The sequence below is a fragment of the Scyliorhinus torazame genome, chromosome 1 (assembly GCF_047496885.1).
Source record: "Scyliorhinus torazame isolate Kashiwa2021f chromosome 1, sScyTor2.1, whole genome shotgun sequence".
Classification (NCBI taxonomy): Eukaryota; Metazoa; Chordata; class Chondrichthyes; order Carcharhiniformes; family Scyliorhinidae; genus Scyliorhinus; species Scyliorhinus torazame.
The window spans coordinates 228,946,631-228,973,404 of NC_092707.1; the positions used below are offsets into that span (position 1 = coordinate 228,946,631).

The 26,774-nt window shown below is 44.9% G+C and overlaps 1 protein-coding gene across 7 annotated transcripts in view; it reads left to right on the forward strand.

Moving 5' to 3' along the window:
* snx14 (sorting nexin 14) overlaps nt 1-26,774 on the forward strand; it is a 259,496-nt gene that overhangs the window by 190,432 nt on the left and 42,290 nt on the right. For all 7 annotated transcript variants that reach the window (XM_072503178.1, XM_072503170.1, XM_072503160.1 and 4 more), the window contains 2 exons: nt 13,490-13,654; nt 15,340-15,435. In XM_072503178.1, the coding sequence (XP_072359279.1) occupies nt 13,490-13,654; nt 15,340-15,435 (261 nt within the window). The remainder of the gene's footprint in view (nt 1-13,489; nt 13,655-15,339; nt 15,436-26,774) is intronic.

Here is a 26,774-nt window from a genome sequence, read left to right on the forward strand (position 1 = left end):
CCCACTAATATAGCCACCCCCCTGTTTTTCGCATCTAGCCCCGAATGGAACACCTGCCCCACCCATCCTTTGCGCAGCCTAACCTGGTCTATCAGTTTCAGGTGCGTTTCCTGTAACATAACCACATCTGCCTTAAGTTTCTTAAGGTGTGCGAGTACCCGTGCCCTCTTTATCGGCCCGTTCAGCCCTCTCACGTTCCACGTGATCAGCCGAGTTGGGGGGCTTCCTACCCGCCCCCCTTGTCGATTAGCCATCACCTTTTTCCAGCTCCTCACCCGGTTCCCACGCAGCTGTATCTCCCCCAGGCGGTGCCCCCCCGCCCATCCTCTCCCATACCAGCTCCCCCCTCTCCCCAGCAGCAGCAACCCAGTAATTCCCCCCTCCCACTCCCCCCGCTAGATCCCCCGCTAGCGTAATTACTCCCCCCATGTTGCTCCCAGAAGTCAGCAAACTCTGGCTGACCTCGGCTTCCCCCCGTGACCTCGGCTCGCACCGTGCGACGCCCCCTCCTTCCTGCTTCTCTATTCCCGCCATGATTATCATAGCGCGGGAACCAAGCCCGCGCTTCTCCCTTGGCTCCGCCCCCAATGGCCAACGCCCCATCTCCTCCACCTCCCCTCCTCCCCCCCTCACCACCTGTGGGAGAGAGAAAAGTTACCGCATCGCAGGATTAGTACATAAAACCCCTCTTTGCCCCCCACATTCGCCCCACCACTTTGTTCGAACGTTCTTTTTAATAACCCGCTCATTCCAGTTTTTCTTCCACAATAAAAGTCCACGCTTCATCCGACGTCTCAAAGTAGTGGTGCCTCTCTCGATATGTGACCCACAGTCTTGCCGGTTGCAGCATTCCAAATTTTATCTTCTTTTTATGAAGCACCGCCTTGGCCCGATTAAAGCTCGCCCTCCTTCTCGCCACCTCCGCACTCCAGTCTTGATAAACGCGGATCACCGCGTTCTCCCATTTACTACTCCGAGTTTTCTTCGCCCATCTAAGGACCATTTCTCTATCCTTAAAACGGAGGAATCTCACCACTATGGCTCTGGGAATTTCTCCTGCTCTCGGTCCTCGCGCCATCACTCGGTATGCTCCCTCCACCTCCAACGGACCTGCCGGGGCCTCCGCTCCCATTAACGAGTGCAGCATCGTGCTCACATATGCCCCGACGTCCGCTCCCTCCACACCTTCAGGAAGACCAAGAATCCTCAGGTTGTTCCTCCTTGCGTTGTTTTCCAGTGCCTCCAACCTTTCCACACATCGTTTCTGATGTGCCTCCTGCGTCTCCGTCTTCACCACCAGGCCCTGTATATCGTCCTCATTCTCGGCTGCCTTTGCCTTCACGATCCGAAGCTCCCGCTCCTGGGTCTTTTGTTCCTCCTTTAGCCCTTCGATCGCCTGTAGTATCGGGGCCAACAACTCTTTCTTCATTTCCTTTTTGATCTCTTCCACACAGCATTTCAAGAACTCTTGTTGTTCAGGGCCCCATGTTAAACTGCCACCTTCCGACGCCATCTTGGTTTTTGCTTGCCTTCCTTGCCGCTGTTCTAAAGGATCCACTGCAATCTGGCCACTTCCCTCTCCTTTTTCCATCCGTATCCAGGGGGGATTCCCTTCTGGTTTACCGCACAGTGTTTTTAGCCGTCAAAATAGCCGTTGGGGCTCCTATCAAGAGCCCAAAAGTCCGTTTCACAGGGAGCTGCCGAAATGTGCGACTCAGCTGGTCATCGCCGCACCCGGAAGTCCTACAGTGAACATCTTAGCAACCATCATTTCAAATACATCCCCCAAAGAATACAACACTAATTAATCCTTAATAACTTCCCAAACAACATCCAGAAGACCAAAGAAACAACTTTTAACAGAAGCACATTCGGTTTACATTCACTACTGAGAACATTTATAATTCTGAATTCACCAAATGATCAAGAGAGTCTTTTCATGGCAGAGAGATCAACAGTACACCTGCTCTGTCTGGCTTCAGTTCCAACACTGAAAACGAAACTAAAACACGCCCTGCAGCAAACAGCCTAAAACAAAAGTAAAAAGCTTGACACAGCCCACCTCCACCCACACTCTGACATCACTGATAAACACCCATTTCTTAAAGGTACATTTCTTTTTTTAAATAAATTTAGTGTACCCAATTCATTTTTCTCCAATTAAGGGGCAATTTAGCGTGTTCAATCCACCTACCTTGCACATCTTTGGGTTGAAGGGGCGAAACCCACGCAAACACGGGGAGAATGTGCAAACTCCACACAGACAGTGACCCAGAGCCGGGATCGAACCTGGCACCTCGGCGCCGTGAGGCAGCAGGGCTAACCCACTGCGCCACCGTGCTGCCCTAAAGGGACATTTCTTAAACACCCATTTCTTAAAGGTACATTTCTTAAACACACATTTCTTAAAGGTACTGTCACATGACACCTCCCCCCAAGAAAAAAAACCCATCAACTTCAAGATGGTTTCATTTTTCACCATCCTTTAAGAAATGCACATAGTAAATATACTTTTTTGTTTAAAAAAAATAAAAACCAACACACGCAAACAGGTACAATAATATAGTCCATTTCTGTTCTTCTTCCTCCAACTGGAATCCTTCTCGATTGGCAGTCTCTTTGAACAGGAACACGATCAATCCATTTCTCTATGCCTCGGCATTTCGCTTTAAAGTCAGATACTTTAGTTCAATCTGATCACAGGGTCCCTTGTAATTCTCCAACACATGAGCATTGGTGATCACAGCTTTCAGGCAGTCAAATGCCTGTTGAAAATCCGCTATTCAATGAAATTTTTGACGTGTCTTCAGCAAGTCCATCAGTGGAGCAACCACGCTACATAAATTTTTCACCAATGTTCGATCAAATCCACTCATGCCAAGAAATCGCATTATTTCCCTTCGTCTTGAGAGAATTGAAAACTCCTCAATAACTTGGTTTCACATCCCGTGTGACCATTCACCCCTGTCCGATTGTATGGCCAAGGAAAGTGAATTGGGCTTTTCCAAATTCACTTTTGGCTAGGTTTACCACCAAACCCGCCTCGTGAAGTCGATCGAATATCTCCATCAGATATTTTAAATGTTCTTTACATGTCTGACTGAAAATTACCAGATTGTCGATGTATATCGCACAATTGGGTAATCCTGAAACCACTTTGTTAGTTAACCCTTGAAATGTGGCTGGGGCATTTTTCATGCCAAATGGCATAACTTTGAATTGGTATGTACCATCTGGAGTCACAAAAGCTGAAATCTCCTTCGCCCTTTCGGATAAAGGTACCTGCCAGTAACCTTTAAGTAAATCCAATTTGGAAATAAAAGCTGATTGTCCCACTTTCTCAATGCAATCCTCCAAACGTGGGATAGGATAAGAGTCCGTTCTTGTAACTGCATTAACCTTTCTATAGTCCACACACAACCGTGGGTACCGCCTGGTTTAGGTACCATCACTATGGGTGAGCTCCATTAGCTGCAACCCACTTCAATTATGTCATTTTTAAGCATACACTCAATCTCTCTGTTAACCTGTGCCAATTTTAAAGGGTTAAGTCTGTATGGATGTTGTTTGATTGGAACAGCATTTTCCACATCTACATCATGTATAGCCATTTTAGTACTTCTCAATTTATCTCGACAAACTTGCCCACGTGATATCAATAACTCTTTCAGGTCAGTCCGTTTTCCTCTGGAAGGTAACTCACCAATTTATCCCAATTTTTAAGAACATCCTCGTTTTCCAATTTAATTTGAGGTATGTCAAATTCAGTCATCAGGATTTGGTTCGTCACGGAGTTAGAATCATTAAAACCTCCTTTTTCTCGCAAGCCGGGTGCCTTGATGGCTGGGCGTGTCCTAAGCGATCATTGACCCTGTTGTTTAGGCTTCCTGAGTAAAGGGAGTGGCGCCGAAATGTCTGGGATTGTATCGGTTACTCGAGTATCAGTCCTTTGTTTTATGGAGATGGGCCATCAAAATGCTAATCGGTTGGGGGTTTCGATGCTGTCTGGATTCTTTGCTCACAAATATACATTCAGGCTCTGAGCCCGCCTGAATCTTACATTGCCCACGTTTCCCTTCAGGCTTTGCGAACGTCTATGTTTCTTGTCGTAAGTGGCCATCCCAGATGGCTACAGTAGTCCATATCTAGTAAAGAATTTAAGTAACTCCTCCACAATCTTTCTGGCTGTAATATTACGTACTGGAATGGCCTCTGGAAACCTAGTAGACACATCCATTATCGTCAAAAGATATTGATTCCCACTTTTCGTTTTAGGAAGCGGTCCTACGCAATCAATTAGGACCCATGTAAAAGGTTCCTCAAATGCTGGAATGGGTATTAAGGGCGCTGGTTTCATCACTGCTTGAGGTTTCCCTATCACTTGACATGTGTGACATGATTGACAAAATGTAACTACATCTTTATGTAGTCCAGGCCAATAAAAATGTTTTTGTATTTTAGCTTGAGTTTCTTATTCCCAAATGAAAATGAAATGAAAATCGCTTATTGTCACGAGTAGGCTTCAAATGAAGTTACTGTGAAAAGCCCCTAGTCGCCACATTCCGGCGCCTGTTCGGGGAGGCTATTACGGGAATCGAACCGTGCTGCTGGCCTGCCTTGGTCTGCTTTCAAAGCCAGCGATTTAGCCCTGTGCTAAACAGCCCCTGACCTCCCACTGGTACCTCATGTGCAACTCGCAACACCTCCTTTCTATACCCTACCGGCAATACTACTTGATGAACATCTGCCCACTTTTCATCCGCCTGCATATGTAACGGTCTCCATTTTCTCATCAAGACATCACTTTTACGGTAATAACACTCTGGTATACACTCAGATTCCTCTTCCATGTATGCTTTCTGATACATCCGTTTTTCTATATCTTTTTGTTGTAACTCTGCCAATTTTCCTGAACTAAAAATATCCGCCTCATCCTCCACCTGTTAGAACATAGAACATAGAACAATACAGCGCAGTACAGGCCCTTCGGCCCACGATGTTGCACCGAAACAAAAGCCATCTAACCTACACTATACCATTATCATCCATATGTTTATCCAATAAACTTTTAAATGCCCTTAATGTTGGCGAGTTCACTACTGTAGCAGGTAGGGCATTCCACGGCCTCACTACTCTTTGCGTAAAGAACCTACCCCTGACCTCTGTCCTATATCTATTACCCCTCAGTTTAAGGCTATGTCCCCTCGTGCTAGCCATTTCCATCCGCGGGAGAAGGCTCTCACTGTCCACCCTATCTAACCCTCTGATCATTTTGTATGCCTCTATTAAGTCTCCTCTTAACCTTCTTCTCTCTAACGAAAACAACCTCAAGTCCATCAGCCTTTCCTCATAAGATTTTCCCTCCATACCAGGTAACATCCTGGTAAATCTCCTCTGCACCCGTTCCAAAGCCTCCACGTCCTTCCTATAATGCGGTGACCAGAACTGTACGCAATACTCCAAATGCGGCCGTACTAGAGTTCTGTACAGCTGCAACATGACCTCCTGACTCCGGAACTCAATCCCTCTACCAATAAAGGCCAACACTCCATAGGCCTTCTTCACCACCCTATCAACCTGGGTGGCAACTTTCAGGGATCTATGTACATGGACACCTAGATCCCTCTGCTCATCCACACTTTCAAGAACTTTTCCATTAGCCACATATTCCACATTCCTGTTTTTCCTTCCAAAGTGAATCACCTCACACTTCTCTACATTAAACTCCATTTGCCACCTCTCAGCCCAGCACTGCAGCTTATCTATATCCCTCTGTAACCTGCTACTTCCTTCCTCACTATCGACAACACCACCGACTTTAGTATCATCTGCAAATTTACTCACCCACCCTTCTGCGCCTTCCTCTAGGTCATTGATAAAAATGACAAACAGCAACGGCCCCAGAACAGATCCTTGTGGTACTCCACTTGTGACAGAACTCCATTCTGAACATTTCCCATCAACCACCACCCTCTGTCTTCTTTCAGCTAGCCAATTTCTGATCCACATCTCTAAATCACCCTCAATCCCCAGCCTCCGTATTTTCTGCAATAGCCTACCGTGGGGAACCGTGTTCTTGTTCTTTTTCAACCATCTGATCAAAAATCATTTCTGATAATTGCACTTCAACTTTATCTTCACTCTCTGATTTCTCCTCTTGTCTTAACCTGTGACTTTGCGACCTTGTTACTACACAATCCGGAAAAATCCCAGGATATTCGTCCTTCTGCACTTCAGTTGTCTGATTTTCCATCGGCTTATCAACCACAGTAGGCATCACTCCCACCTGCGATCCAGCCATATCATTACCCAAGACAAACTGTATTCCTGGACAAGATAGTTTCTCTATTACTCCTACTACCACTTGACCACTCTTCACTGGACTTTCCAACCATACCTTATAGAATGGAACACTACTCCTCTTACCCTGAATTCCACATATTACCACCTTTTCTGGCAACATTCTTCCCAAACGATATAACTCCTCATCTCTTACCATTAAAAATTGACTAGCTCCCGTATCTCTTAAAATTATGACTTCTTTACCTACTCCTCCTGATACACATGAGTAAACTTTACCCACACAAGTAAATTCTTTAAAGAGATCTGCCACCTTCTTATCAATCACCTCTTGATCAGGCTGTACAATCTTTTGCACCTCCTTCGCTTCACTTGGGCTTTCCTTTACCACTTTAACAAACCCCACTGTCTTATCCTGTTTTACCACATCAGCCTTCCCAGTGCTTTTCTTCATCCACCAACACTGTGACTTTACATGGCCTAGTTTATTACAGTGAAAATATTTGAAACTTTTCATTTCTCTTCCACCCTCCTGGATTTCTTTTTTAATCTGCGGTCCACTCCTTATTATCTCCCATCCGATCACCTTTACTTTTACTACTTGAGTATTTTTCATGTCCCCAGTTTCTATCCCTCACAGGCTGAAACTGATGTCGGAAACCAAGCTTTGATTTATGAGCTAATTCATAATCATCTGCCATTTTTGCTGCCAATCTTGCAGTTTTAACCCTCTGCTCTTCCACATGCTCAATACATCAGGAATTGAATTTTTAAACTCCTCCAAAAGTATAATTTCTCTGAGAGCTTCATACGTTTGGTCTATTTTCAAAGCCCTTATCCACCTACCAAAATTACTCTGTTTGAGCCTTTCAAACTCCATGTATGTTTGACCAAATTCTTTCCTTAAATTTCTAAACCTTTGTCTGTAGGCTTCAGGCATTAGTTCATATACACCTAAGATGGATTTTTTCACCTAAGCTGGATTTTTTCACCTCCTCATACGTCCCAGTTACCTCCTCCGGTAGTGATTCAAACACTTCACTGGCCCTACCTACCAGCTTTGTTTGAATCAGCAATACCCACATGTCCTGTGGCCATTTCATTTGTTTAGCTACCTTCTCAAATGAAATGAAAAAGACTTCTACCTCCTCCTCGTCAAACCTTGGCAATGCTTGGACATATCTCCCTTTCTCTTTTTGTTTGTTCTGCTAAGGCTATTATTTATTTTCTCCTTTCTTCTCTCTCCTTTTCTTTTTCCTCTCTCTCTTTTCCCTCTCTATTTCTTTTTCCTCTCTTTCGTATTCAAGCTGCTTTAATTCTTTCTCATGTTCCATTTGTTTAATTTGTAACTGAATTTTTTGCCATTTCCAGTGAGTCAAACTGTATCTCAGGCAACTTTAAATGCTTAGCCACTGCCATAATTACCTCATCTTTTCGCATTTTGCCAGGTAATGTTAACTGCAATGTTTTTGCCAAATCTAACCGTCTGCTTTTAGTCTCTGTCCGTAATGTACTGTGTGTGACCGTCTCCACCCCCAAAAACTTCAGAGCTTCTGAAAGAGCCATTGTCCACAACACACTCCCTGCTTAACTGAAATACCACACCGGAAAAGCAACCACAAAATGCTCACACCTCACTCTCTTTAAGTTCACTGAGCCAATCCAATAGTTAGACTTTTATCCCCCTCAAGCCCCCAATTTGTTATTGGCCAGGGTTTAGAGAACCCCAAAGTGTATCATGGAGTTCACCTGACCTACAACTTTTACTGGATTGTGGTATGGGGAGCACATGGCCGACTCTACAGGTGTGGTACAGCAGAAATGGAAAAGTATTTTTTAAAGCAAAACAATGTTTATTCTATGAACTCACGTTAACCTTTTTCAAATATACAGTGCACATCTTAGCAACCATCAATTCAAATGCAACCCCCAAAGAATACAACACTAAGTAATCCTTAATAACTTCCCAAACAACAACCAGAAGACAAAAGAAACACCTTTTAACGGAAGCACATTAGGTTTACATTCACTACTGAGAACATTTATAGTTCTGAATTCACCAAATGATCAAAAGATAGTCTTTTCATGGCAGAGAGATCAACAGTACACCTGCTCTGTCTGGCTTCCGCTCCAACACTGAAAACGAAACTAAAACACACCCTGCAGCAAACAGTATAAAACAAAAGTAAAAAGCTGACAGACAGCCCACCTCCACCCACACTCTGACATCACTGATAAACACCCATTTCTTAAAGGTACATTTCTTTTTTTAAAAAATAAATTTAGTGTACCCAATTCATTTTTCTTAAAGGTACACTGATAAACACCCATTTCTTAAAGGTACATTTCTTAAACACCTATTTCTTAAAGGTACATTTCTTAAACACCCATTTCTTAAAGGTACTCTCATATGACAGTATCTTGTTCCCATGCTTTTGCTGTCAGACTGCTGACCGTTAGTCTGCTATTAGCATCTACTCTGAACCCATGCTTTAGAAACATTGGGGCAGGAGTAGGCCGTTCTACCCTTTGAGCCCACTCTGCCATTCAACATGATCATGGCTGATCCCTTTATCTCAATGCCATACTCCTGTGCTCTCCCTATATACCCTTGGGCCACCTTCAGAGTCTAAAAATGTATCTATTTCCTCCTTCAATATAGCCAGTGATTTGGTTTCCACAGCCTTCTGTGGTAGAGAATTCAAAAGGTTCATCACCCTCTGAGTGAAGATATTTCTCCTCATCACAGTTCCAAATGGCCTACCCGTATCCTGAGAGTGACCTCTTGGCCTTGACCCCCCTCCCAGAAGAAACAACGTCCCTGCCATCTCGTCTGTCCAGCCTTTGTCAGAACTTTATATGTTTCAATGAGATCCCGTTACGTTCTTCTAAACTCCAGTGAATAAAGGCCCACTCTGTCCAATCTCTCCTCGTATGGCAATCCTGTCATCCCAGGAATCAGTCTGGTGAACCTTTGCTGTACTATTTCCATGGCAAGTATGTCCTTTCTTAGAAAAGGAGACTAAAACTGCACACAATACCCTAGGTGTGGTCTCAACCAAGGCCCTGCACAGCTGCAGTAAGACATATTTGCTTCTGTACTCAAGTCCTTTTGCAATGGTATGTTGACCTTCCTAACTGCTTGCTGTACATGCATGCTTGCTTTTGATGATTGGTGCACTAGAACTCCCTGGTCCCTTTGTAAGTCTATCACAATTTAAATAATATTCTGTCATTTTGTTTCTCCGTCTTCACATTTATCCACATTATACTGCATCTGCCATGTATTTGCCTACTCACTGAACTTGTCGAAATCACCTTGAAGCCTCATCCTCCTTATCACTCACATTCTGTGTCCGAAGGACCCATTTATTTTTTATTCATTAATGGGATGTGGTCATCTCTGGCAAGGCCAGTCAGTATTTGTTGCCCATCCCCAATTGCCTCTGAACTGAGTGGATGGCTCGGCCATTTCAGAGGGCATTTAAGAATCAACCACATTTTTGTGGATCTGGAGTCACATTGAAGACTATCTGCTGGTAGTTAGTTATAGAACAAGGAGCAGGAATAGTCATTCAGCTTCGGAACCTGTTCTGCCATCCAGCATGGCTGATCTGTACCTCAACACCATTTGCCTGTCTTAGTTCCATATCCCTTGCTATCCTGACCTAACACATATCTATAAATCTCAGTCTTGAAGCTTTTTATTGATTTGTCCACGTCCTTTTGAGGGAAAAAAAATCCTTACTTTTGCTGTCCCTTGTGTGAAAAAAGTGCTTTTTATTTCTGAAAGGGCTGATCTAATTTCTTTTTTAAAAATGTTTTTATTGCGTTTTCATATTTTGTATCCAACAATTTTTAAATTACAAAACCGTGCCAAAAAGCCAACACAAATATTCACAAGCAAGTATCTTCACTATAACTGAGGCCATGACCCCCTTTAGTCAGCATACATATTTTGCATTCCCCAATATGGCTCAAACACTTATTTACAAGCGTTTTATTTACAGTTTTATTTGGGCCTTAGCTTGCCCTTGGACCGGTCCCTTGTGCCTTTGTCCCTCCAGCTTGTCCCTCGCGTTCTTTTTGTGTGCCTTTGTTCCTCCTTCTCTCTTTCGCCCCCCCCCGCCGGCCCTTTTCCTCTCCTCTCTGTCCTGTGGCCCACCCGTGTCCTCCCCTTCAACTCTACTGGTTGCTGGCTACGATGAGGTGTAGTGAAGTAGAATTCCTTCCCCTGGAAGGTTACCCACAGTTTGGCCGGGTACAACATACTAAACTGCGCCCCACTCTTGTATAGGGCTGCCTTGGCCAGGTTGCCCAATGTCCTGGTAGCCTCTGATCGAATGGCCTTCCCACTCTAGGCCCGAGTGTGCCTAGCCCAGTTCAGGATCTTCCCCCGATTCTGGTATCGGTGCAGCTTCACTGTTACAGCCCTTGGCTGCGCTGTCACTTTAGGTTTTGGCCGGAATAATCTGTGGGTTCTGTCTATCTTTGGGGACTTGGAAAGTTCTCCCTTCCGACCAGGTTACCCAGCATCTGGGCTACATATTCTGTGGGGTTCCTGCCCTCGATGTTGCCTGGCAGGCCAACGATATGGAGGTTCTGGTGGCGCATTTGATTCTCCTGGTCCTCATCCTTCCCCTTCAGTGCCCCTTGCCAACCTTGTCATTTGTGTTTCCAGGGAGGCGATTCAGTCACTTTGATCGGTCGCCACTTTCTCTAGGTCCCTGATTGTTTCCTCCTGTGCTTCTGTCGGTGCAGTTTTCTCCAGTGTCACCTTGAAGGAGGCCAGGATGTCCGCGGCCGCCGCCTTCACTGTCGCCATCATTTCCAGCTTGATGGCATCTCTGTTTCTGGAGCTCCTAAGTCAGGAGGTCCATCAACTCGCTTATCGGTGGATAGCCCGGAGTGGGTCCCGGCGACCCAGCCCGCCCGGGTGTAGCCGGCTCCAACTCGCTCCCCGTCTTCACCGTCATCCTGTTTCTCCTCTCCAGGCTTTGCTGGCCCTGCTGTCCTTTCGGGTCCTGGAGTTACTGTTGGACATTTGTCGTATGTTGCGGCTGTCTTGTGAGAGGGGGGGATTCAACAGGTTTGATGGGCTATTTTCATTCTGAGTTCCCGGAGGAGAACCACCTTCCCAGCATCTGCTCAGGACATTCCCCTGCACTGGAAGTCGGGCTGATCTACTTTTAAGACTCCTTTGACAGAGGAAGCTTTGACCAAGAGTTATCCAGCCTCTAAACTTTAGCTCCCTTCTCTCTCCACAGATACTGTCAGACTTGCTGAGATTGACCAGCATTTTCTGTTTTTATTGAAGATTCCATTATTCAGGATTCATCCATTGGAGGAAATAGTTTCTCTGTATCTAACCTATCAAATTCAGCCTGTCCTCAGAATTTGAGCTTTCAAACCCCTTAATCCTATTAGGGAAAATTAGTCCACAACAAATCGGGATTTGATCATGCAAAGGTGAGGAATACAACAATAGCTCAGGGGTAACTTGAAATGGAATCTTATTTCAATAATGTAGCTGAACTGCTGCCGTTTTCCTCCTTCATAGTCAGCTCACCCACTTTGAAGGTGTGGTGGTGGTGGGGATGGTGTGGTGGGGATGGGGGTGGTTTGGAGCAACGGAAAGTGGTGGACTGATTTCAATTACCGTGAAGTTTGACCGTTCCTGCCTGTCTGGACTCTTGGTAAGGATTACTGCTGGATTTAAAGAAAAGTACTTGCAGCGCTTTGGTGTCCATAGGATCTACTAAGTGGATTGGCCTGGCGCCTGATCCATTGTTTCCAACCAGTTGCAGTGTTGGCATCCAAACCAAGCGTTTAGGTATGTAAGGAGCCTTGCACCTCATATAGGCAGCCACCCATAACACTTGCAATATCTCATTTACCAATATGGCAGCATCTCTAACTTGAATTTAGATTAGGGGCAGGAGGATGGGCTTTGGAATTAGTCCTTTCTGCCCTCATTTTCTGCCCAGTGGAGTAGGGGATGAAGAATAGGTTATATTCATTTGAGTTTTAATGGCAGACTGGTGGCATCCTTGTAGTGTAGACTCTGAGGCCAAAAAATCTGATTTAAATCACTTCAATCTGTTTTTGAATAATCTGGGTTGAATCGTGAATATGTAAAAGAGTTCCATGAACGTGCATACTGCAGTGGTTTCACGCCATTCATTAAACTACGTGGAAATGAACCACATGGCCACTTTTCCAAAACAAACACTACAAAGCTTTTATTAGTTTGAGATAACCGGGAAATAACAATTGAAAGTCGGTTATCTGTTGGCCAAGGAAGTCACTGAGGACGTTTTCCCATTTAACATCATGGTATCAATGATAAATGACAGCATGGCTCATTTGTCTCTACTGCTTTTAACCTCCGGTTCAGAAGAGCGTGACTTTGTTCTAGACTGTCGTTTCAGTGCGATACAGATGGAGTAATGCTTCATTGGAGGAAAAAGCTTCCTGCAGACTTTAAAGCAAAACTCTGCATCAATTCTGACAATTGAGTTAAACTATTCCTTAGCATGATCTAAACAGCAGGGAGTTCTTCCAGCTCTCAGTAACTAACACTTCTTGCTCAAACATCATGACAAAGAAGCAGTTATTCACATTTATTCACTTCCTTGCTGTTTGTATGGAGTTGTTCATGGCTGGTATGTTTGCCAGATAATAGACATTGCACTCCAAAGGTCAATCCTAAGTACGGTGTTTTTAGCTATTTGTGATATTTATAACTCTTTTAAGTGACAATTGTTTCCCCACTCCCCCACTACAGAGTTATGTTGCGACTCTCCTCCCAACTTCAATTCAAACCTCTAATTTATTTAAGACTTGAAACAGCCTGTAAGTGTAATAAGTGATGATTTAAAGTCAGCGCCAAGGGCTTATTTCTCCTAACTGTTTAACCTCTTCCAGCCATTACAACCCTATTATGATCTCTGCTCTCCTCCAATTCTGTTCCCGTGTGCATCGCTGATCCCACCACTGATTGCCATGCTTCGGGTTGCCCAAGTCTTCAGTTCTGAAATTCCCTTTTGAGCTCCCCTGCGCTCATCATTTTCATCAAAAAGCAATAGCCAAAGACCAAAGGTGGGCAGGAACCACAGCTCCTCAAAGCTATACACTGGCGAACAAACAAATTTATTTTGCTAATCGTTTGCTTTTTTTTGACTTGCAGGGCGTGTTGTTTTTCACATGCCAGATTGGCTACACCATTTGTTAATGGGTGTGCGGATTCTCTTTAAGAACACACTTGAAGCATATTCAGACAATTACCTTCAATATAAGCTGAGCCAGTTGCTACAAGAGCATCGAGTGGTCTCCCTTATAACTCTGCTGAGAGGTGGGTAAATGACAATGGTTTGTGTATGGAAGGTGTGTATTCCTTTAGCTGTCAAAGCCTTAAATTAAGTCTTTAATTCTGTCCTTGAGTCTCTCTGCCTGTCTTCCTCCTTTAAGTAAGAAGTCTTACAACACCAGGTTAGAGTCCAACAGGTTTGTTCGAATCACTAGCTTTCGGAGCGCTGCTCCTTCCTCGGGTGAATTCAGCAATGGGTTAGAATTCCTCTGAATCTTTTTAAAATTGTTTGTTAACATCTCTGTAAATGGAATTTGCTCCTTCTCTCCCCTTGGTCACACTCTGGCGATTTTCCCAAATGGTTTGGCAGCAGTGAGGAATAGCTGGATATTTCATTTTGCTCACCTTCCATTCCAACTCTTTACTGTAATGTGTCCATCATATGCAGTTTTGCAGATGTTTCTATGTCATTTCAGATCCTCCGGCAATTGGTGACGAGCAAACTATGCTCTTACTGTTGCCAAGCATTACAATGAAGATATATTATGTGTGCTTTCCTGCCTCTGCACTTGATCTCGGGGAGTGTAACTTTCATGCAGTTACATGGCGTGGCTGACTTCTTCCTCCTGCAATAGTCCTTTTTAAAGTCTCCAGTCTTCAACTCATTCTTAATGCTTGCCTTCCACTTGGTTTGAGAGTCCCAGGAGGCATGATTGAACCTGTTGAACCAGTGTTTTTATTTCCAATTATCCTTTATCCATGTCGTCACTGCACTTCAAAGTGGCATAGTTTGTTGTGGATTTTGTCCCGTTGCACAGACAGTGAACGATGTCTTGGCTATCTTTCTTCCTGACATGGAGTTAAGAGACTGTCTGGACCTCTGCATGATAAAATTGCCAGCTATAACTCACTACTGCCAGATCATGGGGGAAAATAGCCAGGGTGTGGCACCTAATTCAGTGCAGTAAATCCAACAACAGAAATTTGTTCAGTATATAGTCATCTTGTTCACTGTATTCATCAGGCAGGGGTGTGCCTGTAGATTCGGGCACCAAGCAGCCCTAAACACAGCACCAGTCAAGAATCACGTAATTATAGAAGTCCCATATTAGGTTTCAGGGCTAAAATGTCAACAACAAGAAGTTGCATTTATATAGCATCTTTAAAATAATAAAGCACTTCAGAGGAGCATTATCAAACAAAATTTGACACTTAGACACTAAAAGTATTAGGGCAGATAACCAAAAGCTTAATCGAAGCGGTGGATTTTAAGAAGTGATTTGAAGGAGAGTTGTCTGGTTTAGGGAGGGAATTCCAGAGCTTCAGGCCTAGGCAGCTGAAGGCGAATAATGGAGTGAACTAAACTGGCGATGTGTAAGAGGCCTGAATTGTAGGAGCACAGATGACGTGGGCTGGAGGAGCTGTAGAGATTGAGTGATGTTGGACAGCGAGTAATTGACATGGGTGATTTCCCTCCCAGATTTAAACTGTGCCAAGCACATGTAGGAATTTGGTTATGAACTTGGCAAGGGGCATGCTATCCATTCAGGGTCAGAAAAGGCTGCCAGTGGATGCAATGGTAACATCAAACTACACATCCATCTCCTACCTAATTGCTTGTCTCTGGATTATTTGGGCGTTGAAACATTTGTATTAATGACAGTTACGTTTTACTAGCACTGACTTGCTTCGGGAAGTAATGCCGATAATGAATGTGGTCCTTGTTACAGATTCAGTCTTCTGTGAGAATACTGAACCTCGCTCCATTGAAGGCAAACAGAGGAGAGCAAAACAAACTTTTGATGAAATGATGAACTACATTCCTGGTAAGAAGTTAGGATCATAGTATCATACAGTACAGAAGAGGCCCTTCAGCCCATCAAGCCTGCACCACAAAAAAACTACTCTTAAGTCCACACTTACCCCTCTTCCCATCACTTGGCCCATAACCGTGAATATTATGACATTTCAAGTGTTTATCCAAGTACGTTTTAAAGATTGAGAGGTTTCCTGTCTCAACTACACTTCCCAGGCAGTGCATTCCAGGCTCCTACCACACTCTGGGTGAAAATGTCTTCCTCAAATACCCTCTAAACCTCCTGCTTTCACCTTAAAAAGATGTCGCTTTATTATGGACCCTTCTGCTAAGGGGAATAACTGCTCCTCATCCATCTTGTCCAGAGTAGCTTTGTTTCAGGAAATCTTTGCCAAAATGCCAAATTGCTGAAAGGCCAAGGATATACCAGAGGGTTATAGAGTTGGAGAGGAAACAAGAACATTTGCTATGAGTATTTTAGCTTGGCCAATCCACCTACCCTGCTAATTTTTGGTTTGTGGGGGTAAGACCCACGCAGACACGTGGAGAATGTGCAAACTCAACACAGACAGTGACCCGGGTCCGGGATCTAACCCATGCCCTCAGCCCGTGAGGCAGCAGTGCTAACCACAGTGCCGCCTCAACATAAAAAAGGTTACTGCTGATTGTTTGATTCTTTGTCTCACACTGTCTATTCTGTTCTCTGACAGGATGATAAATGAGGCAGACTATAGCCGGAGAATAATATGGAAAATGATGCAGAATTTATAACTGGTCAGCTGAATTAATTTTTAAAATTAGCACAGTAGCACAGTGGTTAGCACCACTGACAGCGCCAGGGACCCGAGTTTGATTCCCGGATTGGGTCACTGTCTGTGCGGAGTATGCACATTCTCCCAGTGTCTGCGTGGGTTTCCTCCGGGTGCTGCGGTTTCCTCCTACATGTCCCATAAGACATGCTTGTTAGACGTTCTGAATTCTCACTCTGTGTACCCCAACAGCCTCCAGAGTGTGGTGACAAGGGGCTTTTCACAATAACTTCATTGCAGTGTTAATGTAAGCCTACTTGTGACACTAATAAAGATTATTATAAAGATGATTATTTTCACAGAAACTTCATTGCCATGTTAATGTAAGCTTACTTGTGACACTAATAGAGATTATTATTATTAATCGATTTTCAAACATTCTCAGATTTCATGAAGTCTTTCCATGCCCTAATGGCATGCCTTTATTTTTTAGAAATTTGGAGTATCCAGTTTTTTTCCCCCCAATTAAGGGGCAATTTAGCCAATTAAGGTGCCAATCCACCTAACCTGCACATCTTTGGGTTGTGGGGGTGAAACCCACGCAGGCACGGTGAGAATGTGCAAACTCCACACAGTGACCCAGGGCCGGATTCGAACCCGGGTCCTCAGCGCTGTAGTCCCAGTGCTAACCACTGCGCCAAGTGCCGTCCCGGGCATGCCTTTTTTATCTCTAGCTTAGACTATTCCAATCTGCTCCAGACTAGCGTTCCAGCCTCTTTAAACTTGAGATCATCCAAAACATGGCCTGTTATGCAGAGTCCTGTCCGTTCGCTATCTCTGTGCTTGCTGGCCTACATTGGTTCCCAGTCTGGCAAAATCTTGATTTTTAAAATCCTTATCCTTGCCTTCATATCTCTCAATGGTTTAGCCCTCCTACATCCTACATCACATAAGACAATAAGACATTGGAGCAGAATTAGGCCTCTCGGCCCATCGAGTCTGCTCCGCCATTCAATCGTGGCTGATGGGCCATGATATTTTTCTCAGCCCCATTCTCCTGCCTTCTCCCCATAGCCCCTAATCTCCTTATTAATAAAGAACCTATCTATCTCTGTCTAAAAGACACTCAGCAATTTGATCTCCACAGCCTTCTGAGACAAAGCATTCCACAGATTCATCAACCTCTGGCTGAAGAAATCCCACCTTATCTCTGTTTTAAAGGATCATCCCTTTAGTCTGAGATTGTGTCCTCTGGGTGTAGTTTTTCCAACAAGTGCAAACTTCCTCTACACATCCACTCTACCCATGCCTCGCAGTATCCTGTAAGTTTCAATAAGATCTCCCCCTCATCCTTCTAAACTCCAACAGTACAGGCCTAGAGTCCTCAGCTGTTCCTCAAACGACAAGCTCTTCATTCCTGGGATCATTCTTGTGAACCTCCTCTGGACCCTTTCCAAGGCCAGCACATCCTTCCTTAGAATCGTGGCCCAAAACTGCTCACAGTACTCCAAATGTGGTCTGACCAGAGCCTTATACAGCCTCACAAGCACGCCCCTGCTCTTGTATTCTAGCCCTCTCTACATGAATGCTAACATTGAATTTGCCTTTCTAACTGCCGACTGAACCTGCACGTTAACCTTAACAGAGTCTTGAACAAGGACTCCCAAGTCCCTTTCTGCTTCTGATTTCCTAAGCATTTCCCCATTTAGAAAATAGTCTATGGTTCCATTTCTCCTTCCAAAGTGCATAACCTCATACTTTTGCAAGTTGTATTCCATCTGCCACTTCTTTGCCCACTCTCCTAGCCTGTCCCTCTACAGATCTTTGTATCATCTGTAAACTTAGCAACAGTGCCTTCAGTTCCTTCTTCCATATCATTAATGTATATTGTGAAAAGTCATGGTCCCAACGCAGACCCCTGACCCCATCACCTGCTGCCATCCTGAAAAAGACCCCTTTATCCCCACTCTGTCTTCTGCCAGTCAACCAATCCTCTATCCATGCCAGGATCTTACCCATAACACCATGGGCTCTTAACTTATTTAACAGTCTCCTAAGCGGCATCTTGTCAAAGGCCTTCAGGAAATCTAAATAAATAATGTCCACTGGTTCTCCTTTGTCTAACGTCCTTGTTACCTCCTCAAAGAACTCTTAACAGATTTGTCAGACATGACCCACCCCCTTGACGAAGCTGTGCTGACTCAGTCCTATTTTTCCAAGTACTCTGCAATCTCATCTTTAATAATGGACTCTCAAATCTTACCAATGACCAACGTCAGGCTAACTGGCCCAGAATTTACCGTCTTCTGCCTCCCTCCATTCTTAAACAGCGGTGTTACATTAGCCACTTTCCAGTCCTCTGGGACCCTTCCTGCCTCCAGTGATTCCTGAGGGATAATCACTAATGCCTCCACAATCTCCTCAGCTATCTCTTTATAACCCTGGGGTGTAGTCCATCCGGTCCAACTAATTTATCCACCTTGAGATATTTTAGTTTCCCCAGAACCTTCTCCTTCATGATGGCCACTACACTCACCTCTGCCCCCTGATTCTCCTGGAGCTCTGGCATCCCACTGGAGTCTTCAGCTGTGAAGACTGCAAAGTAACTATTCAGTTTGTCTGCCATTTCTTTGTTTCCTATTATGACTTCTCCAGCCACATTTTCCAGTGGTCCAATATCTATTGTTGCCTCTCTTTTACCTTTTATATATTGAAAAAAACTCTTGCCATCTTCTTTTATATTACTAGCGAGCTTACCCTCATATTTCATCCTCGCCCCCCCCCCCCCATTGCATTTTTAGTTGTCCTCTGCTCACTTTTAAAGGCTTCCCACTAATCCTCGCCATTTTGTATGCTTTTTCTTTTTCTTTTATGCTGTCCTTGATTTCCCTCGTCAGCCATGGATGCCTTGTCCCCCCCTTAGCATGTTTCATCCTCCTTGGGATGAATTTCTGTTTTGCCTCCTGAATAACCCCCCAAAACTCCAGAATAACCACCAAAAAACCCTCCCATTGCTGTTCCACTGTCTTCCCTGCTATGTGCCTTTTCCAATCAACTCTGGCCACCTCCTCTCTCATGTCTTTGTAGTTACCCTTATTTAAATGTAATACCGTTAACATTTGATTCCAGCTTCTCTCCCTCAAACTGCAGGGTAAATTCTATCATATTGTGGTCACTGCTCCTCTGTGTTCCTCTTCATTAAGTTCCTCCTGAGCATATTGCTCTAACTTTGGTGACCATATTTTCAGCTGCCTAGGTCCTTAGCTGTGGAATGCCCTCCCTAAATCGTACTGTCTCCATTTCCTTCTCTCTTCCTTCAAGATACTCCTTAAAATCAATACAAGCTTTTTCTCACCTTTCCTAATATCTCCTTGTGTTTCTGTTTGATTACCTCCTTGTAAAGCACCTTCGGATGCTTTATTATGTTATCGGTACTACATAAATTCAATAGTTGATGCATAGTGAAGGAGTGATGTTTCCAGACTTTGTAGCATTACTGTGCTCACACAAAGGACCTGAAGCTGAGAAAACTCACTTGGTTATGGATTCAGGTGGGTGATTCAGCCCAGAGATAGAGCTGGGATAACATTAAAGGACAGTGTAGATAGTTACATTGGCCATTTACACCAGGAGACTGGGCAGTAATTGGGGTCTGGTCAGCAACAGAAATCCGAATGTATCATGTCTTGGCATATCTGAGCCTTTCACTATTCCATTGACATATCAAATCCCCTTGTACACAACTGTGCTGAGACCCATTCTATACTAGATCAAATTTTGTCCTCCCAATTTATGTTTTACATTGTTAAACCGCAAATGTAGTGCAAAACAAATTTAGTATTTGGGTGAATAGCGTTCATTATCCTTTTTCTCAGTATCTGTTTCTCTAACTGCATTCAGCTTTGTCCCCACATGATTTCTCTATTAAATTTTGAATGCTTTGAATAAGTTATTTGAAAGGCATTTCATTTGACTAACCACTGAAGTTATATCATCGAGGGTGGGGTGGGGATTGGGAAGTGGGGGGGGGGGGGGGGGGGGGGGGGGAGAAGAGGGTAGAGATTAAAAATAACTAATAATTAAACCAGTCTTGAATCACACTGTTTGTAATTAAAGTACAATATTTTGATTGCAAGTTTTTTATAGACTGGAACCACATTTGCCCAAGACCATTTCTGCATATCAGTATTACTCACGCAAGTGTTTTATGTTCTGGACTTAAAGAAAGCATTTTGCAATGCAAATTTTAAAAGTAAACAAAATGGTTAGCCCTGAAAATAATGCAAGTTAGTTTAATATATGCACTCAGTTTACAATTTCACATACCCATTTAAAAAAAATTATTTTATTGGTTTTCGAATGTTTTGCTACATATTTCAGTTTGTATGTTAAATTACTTTTTTTTTAAATTCTTCCAATTAAGGAGCAATTTAATGTGGTCAACCCACCTACCCTGCACATCTTAGGGTTGTGGGGCTGAGACCAACACAGACACAGGAAAAATATATAAAACTTCACACGGACAGTGACCCGGGCTGGGATTGAACCCGGGTCCTCGGCGCCATGAGGCAGCAGTACTAACCACTGCGCCACTGTGTCGCCTGGACGTTAAATTATAGTGTCATAACCGTGCATAATATCAAGCAACCAAGGAGAAGTTAAAATTACAAAAGAGAGAGAGAGAGACCAGAGAATGAGAAAAACAAAAAAGTACAAACAAGCAAGGATAACTATAGATATTTACATCTACATGTTTCCCCTCCCCCTCTGTGACTGTGGACCCCATGTAACTGATCTGTCTCAGTTGCACTGCCTAGCATTGGACCTAGCGTTTATTTCCCCGTGTTTTGCTGCTCCCTCTGGTTCTCCGCTTGCTCTTGAAATGAAAATGAAATGAAATGAGAATTGCTTATTGTCACAAGTAGGCTTCAAATGAAGTCACTGTGAAAAGCCCCTAGTCGCCACATTCCGGCGCCTGTTCGGGGAGACTGGTACGGGAATTGAACCGTGCTGCTGGCCCGCCTTAGTCTGCTTTCAATGCCAGCGATTTAGCCCTGTGCTAAACCAGCCCCTGTCTTGGCCCTGTCCCCTGCGGCTATGCACCTTGTGACCTGCGCACCTTTTTAATGGACTTTTGCTCCCCCCCCCTCCTCTTTATAATCTGTGGCTCATCTGTGCCCTCCCTCCTGCCCCTCAACTATACTGGTTGCTGGCTACAAACCAGTCTTGCAACAAGTTGGTGAATGGCTTCCACGTCCTATGGAAGTCCTCTTCCGACACATGGATGCCAAATTTTATCTTCTCCAATTGGAGGAATTCCGCCAGGTCGGACAGCTAACCTGCAGCTTTGGGTGGTGCTGCCGATCGCCAGCTGAGTAGGATTCTCCAGCGGGCGATTAGTGAGGCAAAGGCTAGGACTTCAACCCCCCTCCCCATAAAGAGTTCTGGCTAATACGAAACCCCGAAGACTGTCACTTTTGGGCATGATTCCACCTTCACCCCCACAACCTTGGACATTACCTCAAAGAAGGTCGTCCAGAACCTGACAAGTCTAGGGTAAGCCCAGGATATTTGGATGTGGTTGGCTGGGCCTCCCTGACACCGTTTGCACTTGACTTCCACCTCTGGGAAGAAACTGCTTATTCGTGTTCTGGTTAGGTGCACTCTGTGTACCACCTTTAGCTGCATTTGGCTCAGCTCTGCGTATGTGGAGGTGGAGGTTCGCCCTGTGCAGTGCTTCGATGCAGAATATTCTTCGTCCCATTTTCCCTTCTCTCGTCCAGGGGAGAAGAGTACTTCTTCAGCAGTCGTCCGTACAGGTCCACACTGTTCCTCTTCCCTAGGTTGCCCGTGTCCAACAGTTCCTCAACTATTGAGTGTCCTGGTGCCTGGGGGTACGTCGTCATGTCTCTACGGAGGAAGTTCTTGATCTGTATATACCTCACTTTGTTTGCTTTAGGTCGTTGGAGCTTTCGTGAGTTCTTCCAGGGTCGCTAATCTGTCGTCTGTGTACACGTAGCCAACTGCCAGTGTCCCCTCGTCCTGTTTTCACCTTTTGAAGCTGACGTCCATTGTTGCGGGTGTGAACCTTTGATTGTTACAGATAGGCCCATAGTGGCCATTTCAGTTAGGCCGAGGTGTTGTCTCATTTGATACCACATTCGGAGCGTGGCTACTACCACTGGGCTACTTTATTGGTCGGTGGGGATGGTAGAATGTCTCTGAACGAACACAGGACATCCTGAAGGGGGAGAGTGAACAGCCAAAGGTCGTAGTACACATCATGACATAGGCAGGAAGAGTGACGAGTTCCTGCAGAAGGGGTTCAGGGAGTTAGGCAGTCAGCTAAAAAGCAGGACCGCTAGGGTTGTCAGGATTACTCCGTTTCACGTGCCAATGAGGCTATAAATAGGAGGATAGTACAGCTAAACATGTGGCTAAACTGGTGGTGTACGAGGGAGAGTTGCTGGACCACTGGGATCTCTTCCGGGGCAGGTGGGACCTGTACAAGAAGGATGGGTTGCATCTAAACTGGAGGGGCACCGATATCCTGGCTGGGAGGTTTGCTAAAGTCACTCGGGAGGATTTAAACTAGTGTGGCAGGGGGGTGGGAACCAGAGCGTTAGCTTAGAAGGTGTAATAACTGAAGGGGAAATAGAGAACAAAAATAAGAGAACAACATCACCCTCGGGCAGAGCAAAAAAGGTGACAAGTGTGAGAAGGGTGGCGGTCAGTGCAGGACTGAGAATGTTGTACCTAAATGCGCGCAGTATACGGAACAAGGTAAATGAGCTTGTTGCGCACCTTGAAATTGGCCGTTACGATGGTGTGGGCATCACAGAGACGTGGCTGCAAGGGGATCAAGGCTGGGATCTGTGTCCAATTGAAAGGTCAGGCAGATGGGCAAAGTGGGTGGGGTTGCATTGTTAGTAAGGAATGAAGTTAAATCGCTAGCAAGAAACAATATAGGATCAGAAAGCGTTGAATCTCTGTGGGTAGAGTTGAGGAATCGCAAAGGTGAAAAGACCCTGAAGCGAGTAATGTACAGGCCCCCTAGCAGTAGTCGGGCTGTGGGGCAGAAAATAAATCAGGAGATAGAAAAGGCAATATTACAATAATCATGGGGGACTTCAATATTCAGGTGGACTGGGAAAATCAGGTTGGCAGTGAATCCCAACAAAAGGAATTTGTGGAATGTCTAAGAGATGTTTTTTTGGAGCAGCTTGTGACAGAGCCTACTAGGGAACAGGCAATTCCGGATTTGGTGATGTGTAATGAGGCAGACTTGATTAGGGGACTTAAGGTGAAGGAACCCTTGGGGAGCAGAAACCACAATATGATAGAATTTACCCTGCAGTTTGAGAGGGAGAAGCTGGAATCAGATGTAACAGGGCAGCACGGTGGCGCAGTGGGTTAGCCCTGCTGCCTCACGTTGCCGGGGTCCCAGGTTCGATCCCAGCTCTGGGTCACTGTCCGTGTGGAGTTTGCACATTCTCTCTGTAACAGTGACCACAATTCAGTAAGTTTTAAAGTACTGGTGGACAAGGATAAGAGTGGTCCGAGGATGAATGTGCTAAATTGGGGGAAGGCTAATTATAACAATATTAGGCGGGAACTGAAGAACATAGATTGGGGGCGGATGTTTGAGGGCAAATCAACATCTGACATGTGGGAGGCTTTCAAGTGTCAGTTGAAAGGAATACAGGACAGGCATGTTCCTGTGAGGAAGAAAGATAAATACGGCAATTTTCGGGAACCTTGGATGACGAGTGATATTGTAGGCCTCGTCAAAAAGAAAAAGGAGGCATTTGTCAGGGCTAAAAGGCTGGGAACAGACGAAGCCTGTGTGGCATATAAGGAAAGTAGGAAGGAACTTAAGCAAGGAGTCAGGAGGGCTAGAAGGGGTCATGAAAAGTCATTGGCAAATAGGGTTAAGGAAAATCCCAAGGCTTTTTACACGTACATAAAAAGCAAGAGGGTAGCCAGGGAAAGGGTTGGCCCACTTGAAGGATAGGCAAGGGAATCTATGTGTGGAGCCAGAGGAAATGGGCGAGGTACTAAATGAATACTTTGCATCAGTATTCACCAAAGAGAAGAAATTGGTAGATGTTGAGTCTGGAGAAGGGGGTGTAGATAGCCTGGGTCACATTGTGATCCAAAAAGACGAGGTGTTGGGTGTCTTAAAAAATATTAAGGTAGATAAGTCCCCAGGGCCTGATGGGATCTACCCCAGAATACTGAAGGAGGCTGGAGAGGAAATTGCTGAGGCCTTGACAGAAATCTTTGGATCCTCGCTGTCTTCAGGGGATGTCCCGGAGGACTGGAGAATAGCCAATGTTGTTCCTCTGTTTAAGAAGGGTAGCAAGGATAATCCCGGGAACTACAGGCCGGTGAGCCTTACTTCAGTGGTAGGGAAATTACTGGAGAGAATTCTTCGAGACAGGATCTACTCCCATTTGGAAGCAAATGGACGTATTAGTGAGAGGCAGCACGGTTTTGTGAAGGGGAGGTCGTGTCTCACTAACTTGATAGAGTTTTTCGAGGAGGTCACTAAGATGATTGATGCAGGTAGGGCAGTAGATGTTGTCTATATGGACTTCAGTAAGGCCTTTGACAAGGTCCCTCATGGTAGACTAGTACAAAAGGTGAAGTCACACGGGATCAGGGGTGAACTGGCAAGGTGGATACAGAACTGGCTAGGCCATAGAAGGCAGAGGGTAGCAATGGAGGGATGCTTTTCTAATTGGAGGGCTGTGACCAGTGGTGTTCCACAGGGATCAGTGTTGGGACCTTTGCTGTGTGTAGTATATATAAATGATTTGGAGGAAAATGTAACTGGTCTGATTAGTAAGTTTGCAGACGACACAAAGGTTGGTGGAATTGCGGATAGCGATGAGGACTGTCAGAGGATACAGCAGGATTTAGATTGTCTGGAGACTTGGGCGGAGAGATGGCAGATGGAGTTTAATCCGGACAAATGTGAGGTAATGCATTTTGGAAGGGCTAATGCAGGTGGGGAATATACAGTGAATGGTAGAACCCTCAAGAGTATTGAAAGTCAAAGAGATCTAGGAGTACAGGTCCACAGGTCATTGAAAGGGGCAACACAGGTGGCGAAGGTAGTCAAGAAGGCATACGGCATGCTTGCCTTCATTGGCCGGGGCATTGAGTATAAGAATTGGCAAGTCATGTTGCAGCTGTATAGAGCCTTAGTTAGGCCACACTTGGAGTATAGTGTTCAATTCTGGTGGCCACACTACCAGAAGGATGTGGAGGCTTTAGAGAGGGTGCAGAAGAGATTTACCAGAATGTTGCCTGGTATGGAGGGCATAAGCTATGAGGAGCGGTTGAATAAACTCGGTTTGTTCTCACTGGAACGAAGGAGGTTGAGGGGCGACCTGATAGAGGTATACAAAATTATGAGGGGCATAGACAGAGTGGATAGTCAGAGGCTTTTCCCCAGGGTAGAGGGGTCAATTACTAGGGGGCATAGGTTTAAGGTGAGAGGGGCAAGGTTTAGAGTAGATGTACGAGGCAAGTTTTTTACGCAGAGGGTAGTGGGTACCTGGAACTCGCTACCGGAGGAGGTAGTGGAAGCAGGGACGATAGGGACATTTAAGGGGCATCTTGACAAATATATGAATAGGATGGGAATAGAAGGATACGGACCCAGGAAGTGTAGAAGATTGTAGTTTAGTCGGGCAGTATGGTCGGCACGGGCTTGGAGGGCCGAAGGGCCTGTTCCTGTGCTGTACATTTCTTTGTTCTTTGAACAGTATTACAATTAAATAAGGGTAACTACAAAGGCATGAGGGAGGAGCTGGCCAGAGTTGATTGGAAAAGGAGCCTAGCAGGGAAGACAGTGGAACAGCAATGGGAGAGGTTTTTGGTGGTTATTCTGGAGGCATAACAGAAATTCATACCAAGGAGGAGGAAACATGCTAAGAGGAGGACAAGGCATCCATGGCTGACGAAGGAGTTCAAGGAAAACATAAAAGAAAAAGCATACAAAGTGGCGAGGATTAGTGGGAAGCCAGAGGATTGGGAAGCCGTTAAAAGCAAGCAGGGGACAACTAAAAAGCAATAAGGGGGGGGGGGGGGGGGAGAAGTTGAAATATGAGTGCAAGCTAGCTAGTAATATAAAGGAAGATGGGAAGAATTTTTTTCAATATATAAAAGGTAAAAGAGAGGCAAAAATAGTCTTTGGACTACTGGAAAATGTGACTGGAGAGTAATAATAGGAAACAAAGAAATGGCAGAGGAACTGAATAGTTACTTTGCATCAGTCTTCAGGGTGGAAGACACCAGTGGGATGCCAGAGCTCCAGGAGAATCAGGGGGCAGAGGTGAGTGCAGTGGCCAGCACTAGGGAGAATGTTCTGGGGAAACTGAAAGGTCTGGAGGTGGATAAAGCACCTGTACCGGATGGACTACACCCCAGGGTTCTAAAAGAGATAGCTGAGGAGATTATGGAGGCATTGGTGATGATCTTTCAGGAATCACTGGAGGCAGGAAGGGTCCCAGAGGACAGGAAAGTGGCTAATGTAACACCGCTGTTTAAGAAGGGAGGGAGGCAGAAGATGGGAAATTATAGGCCGGTT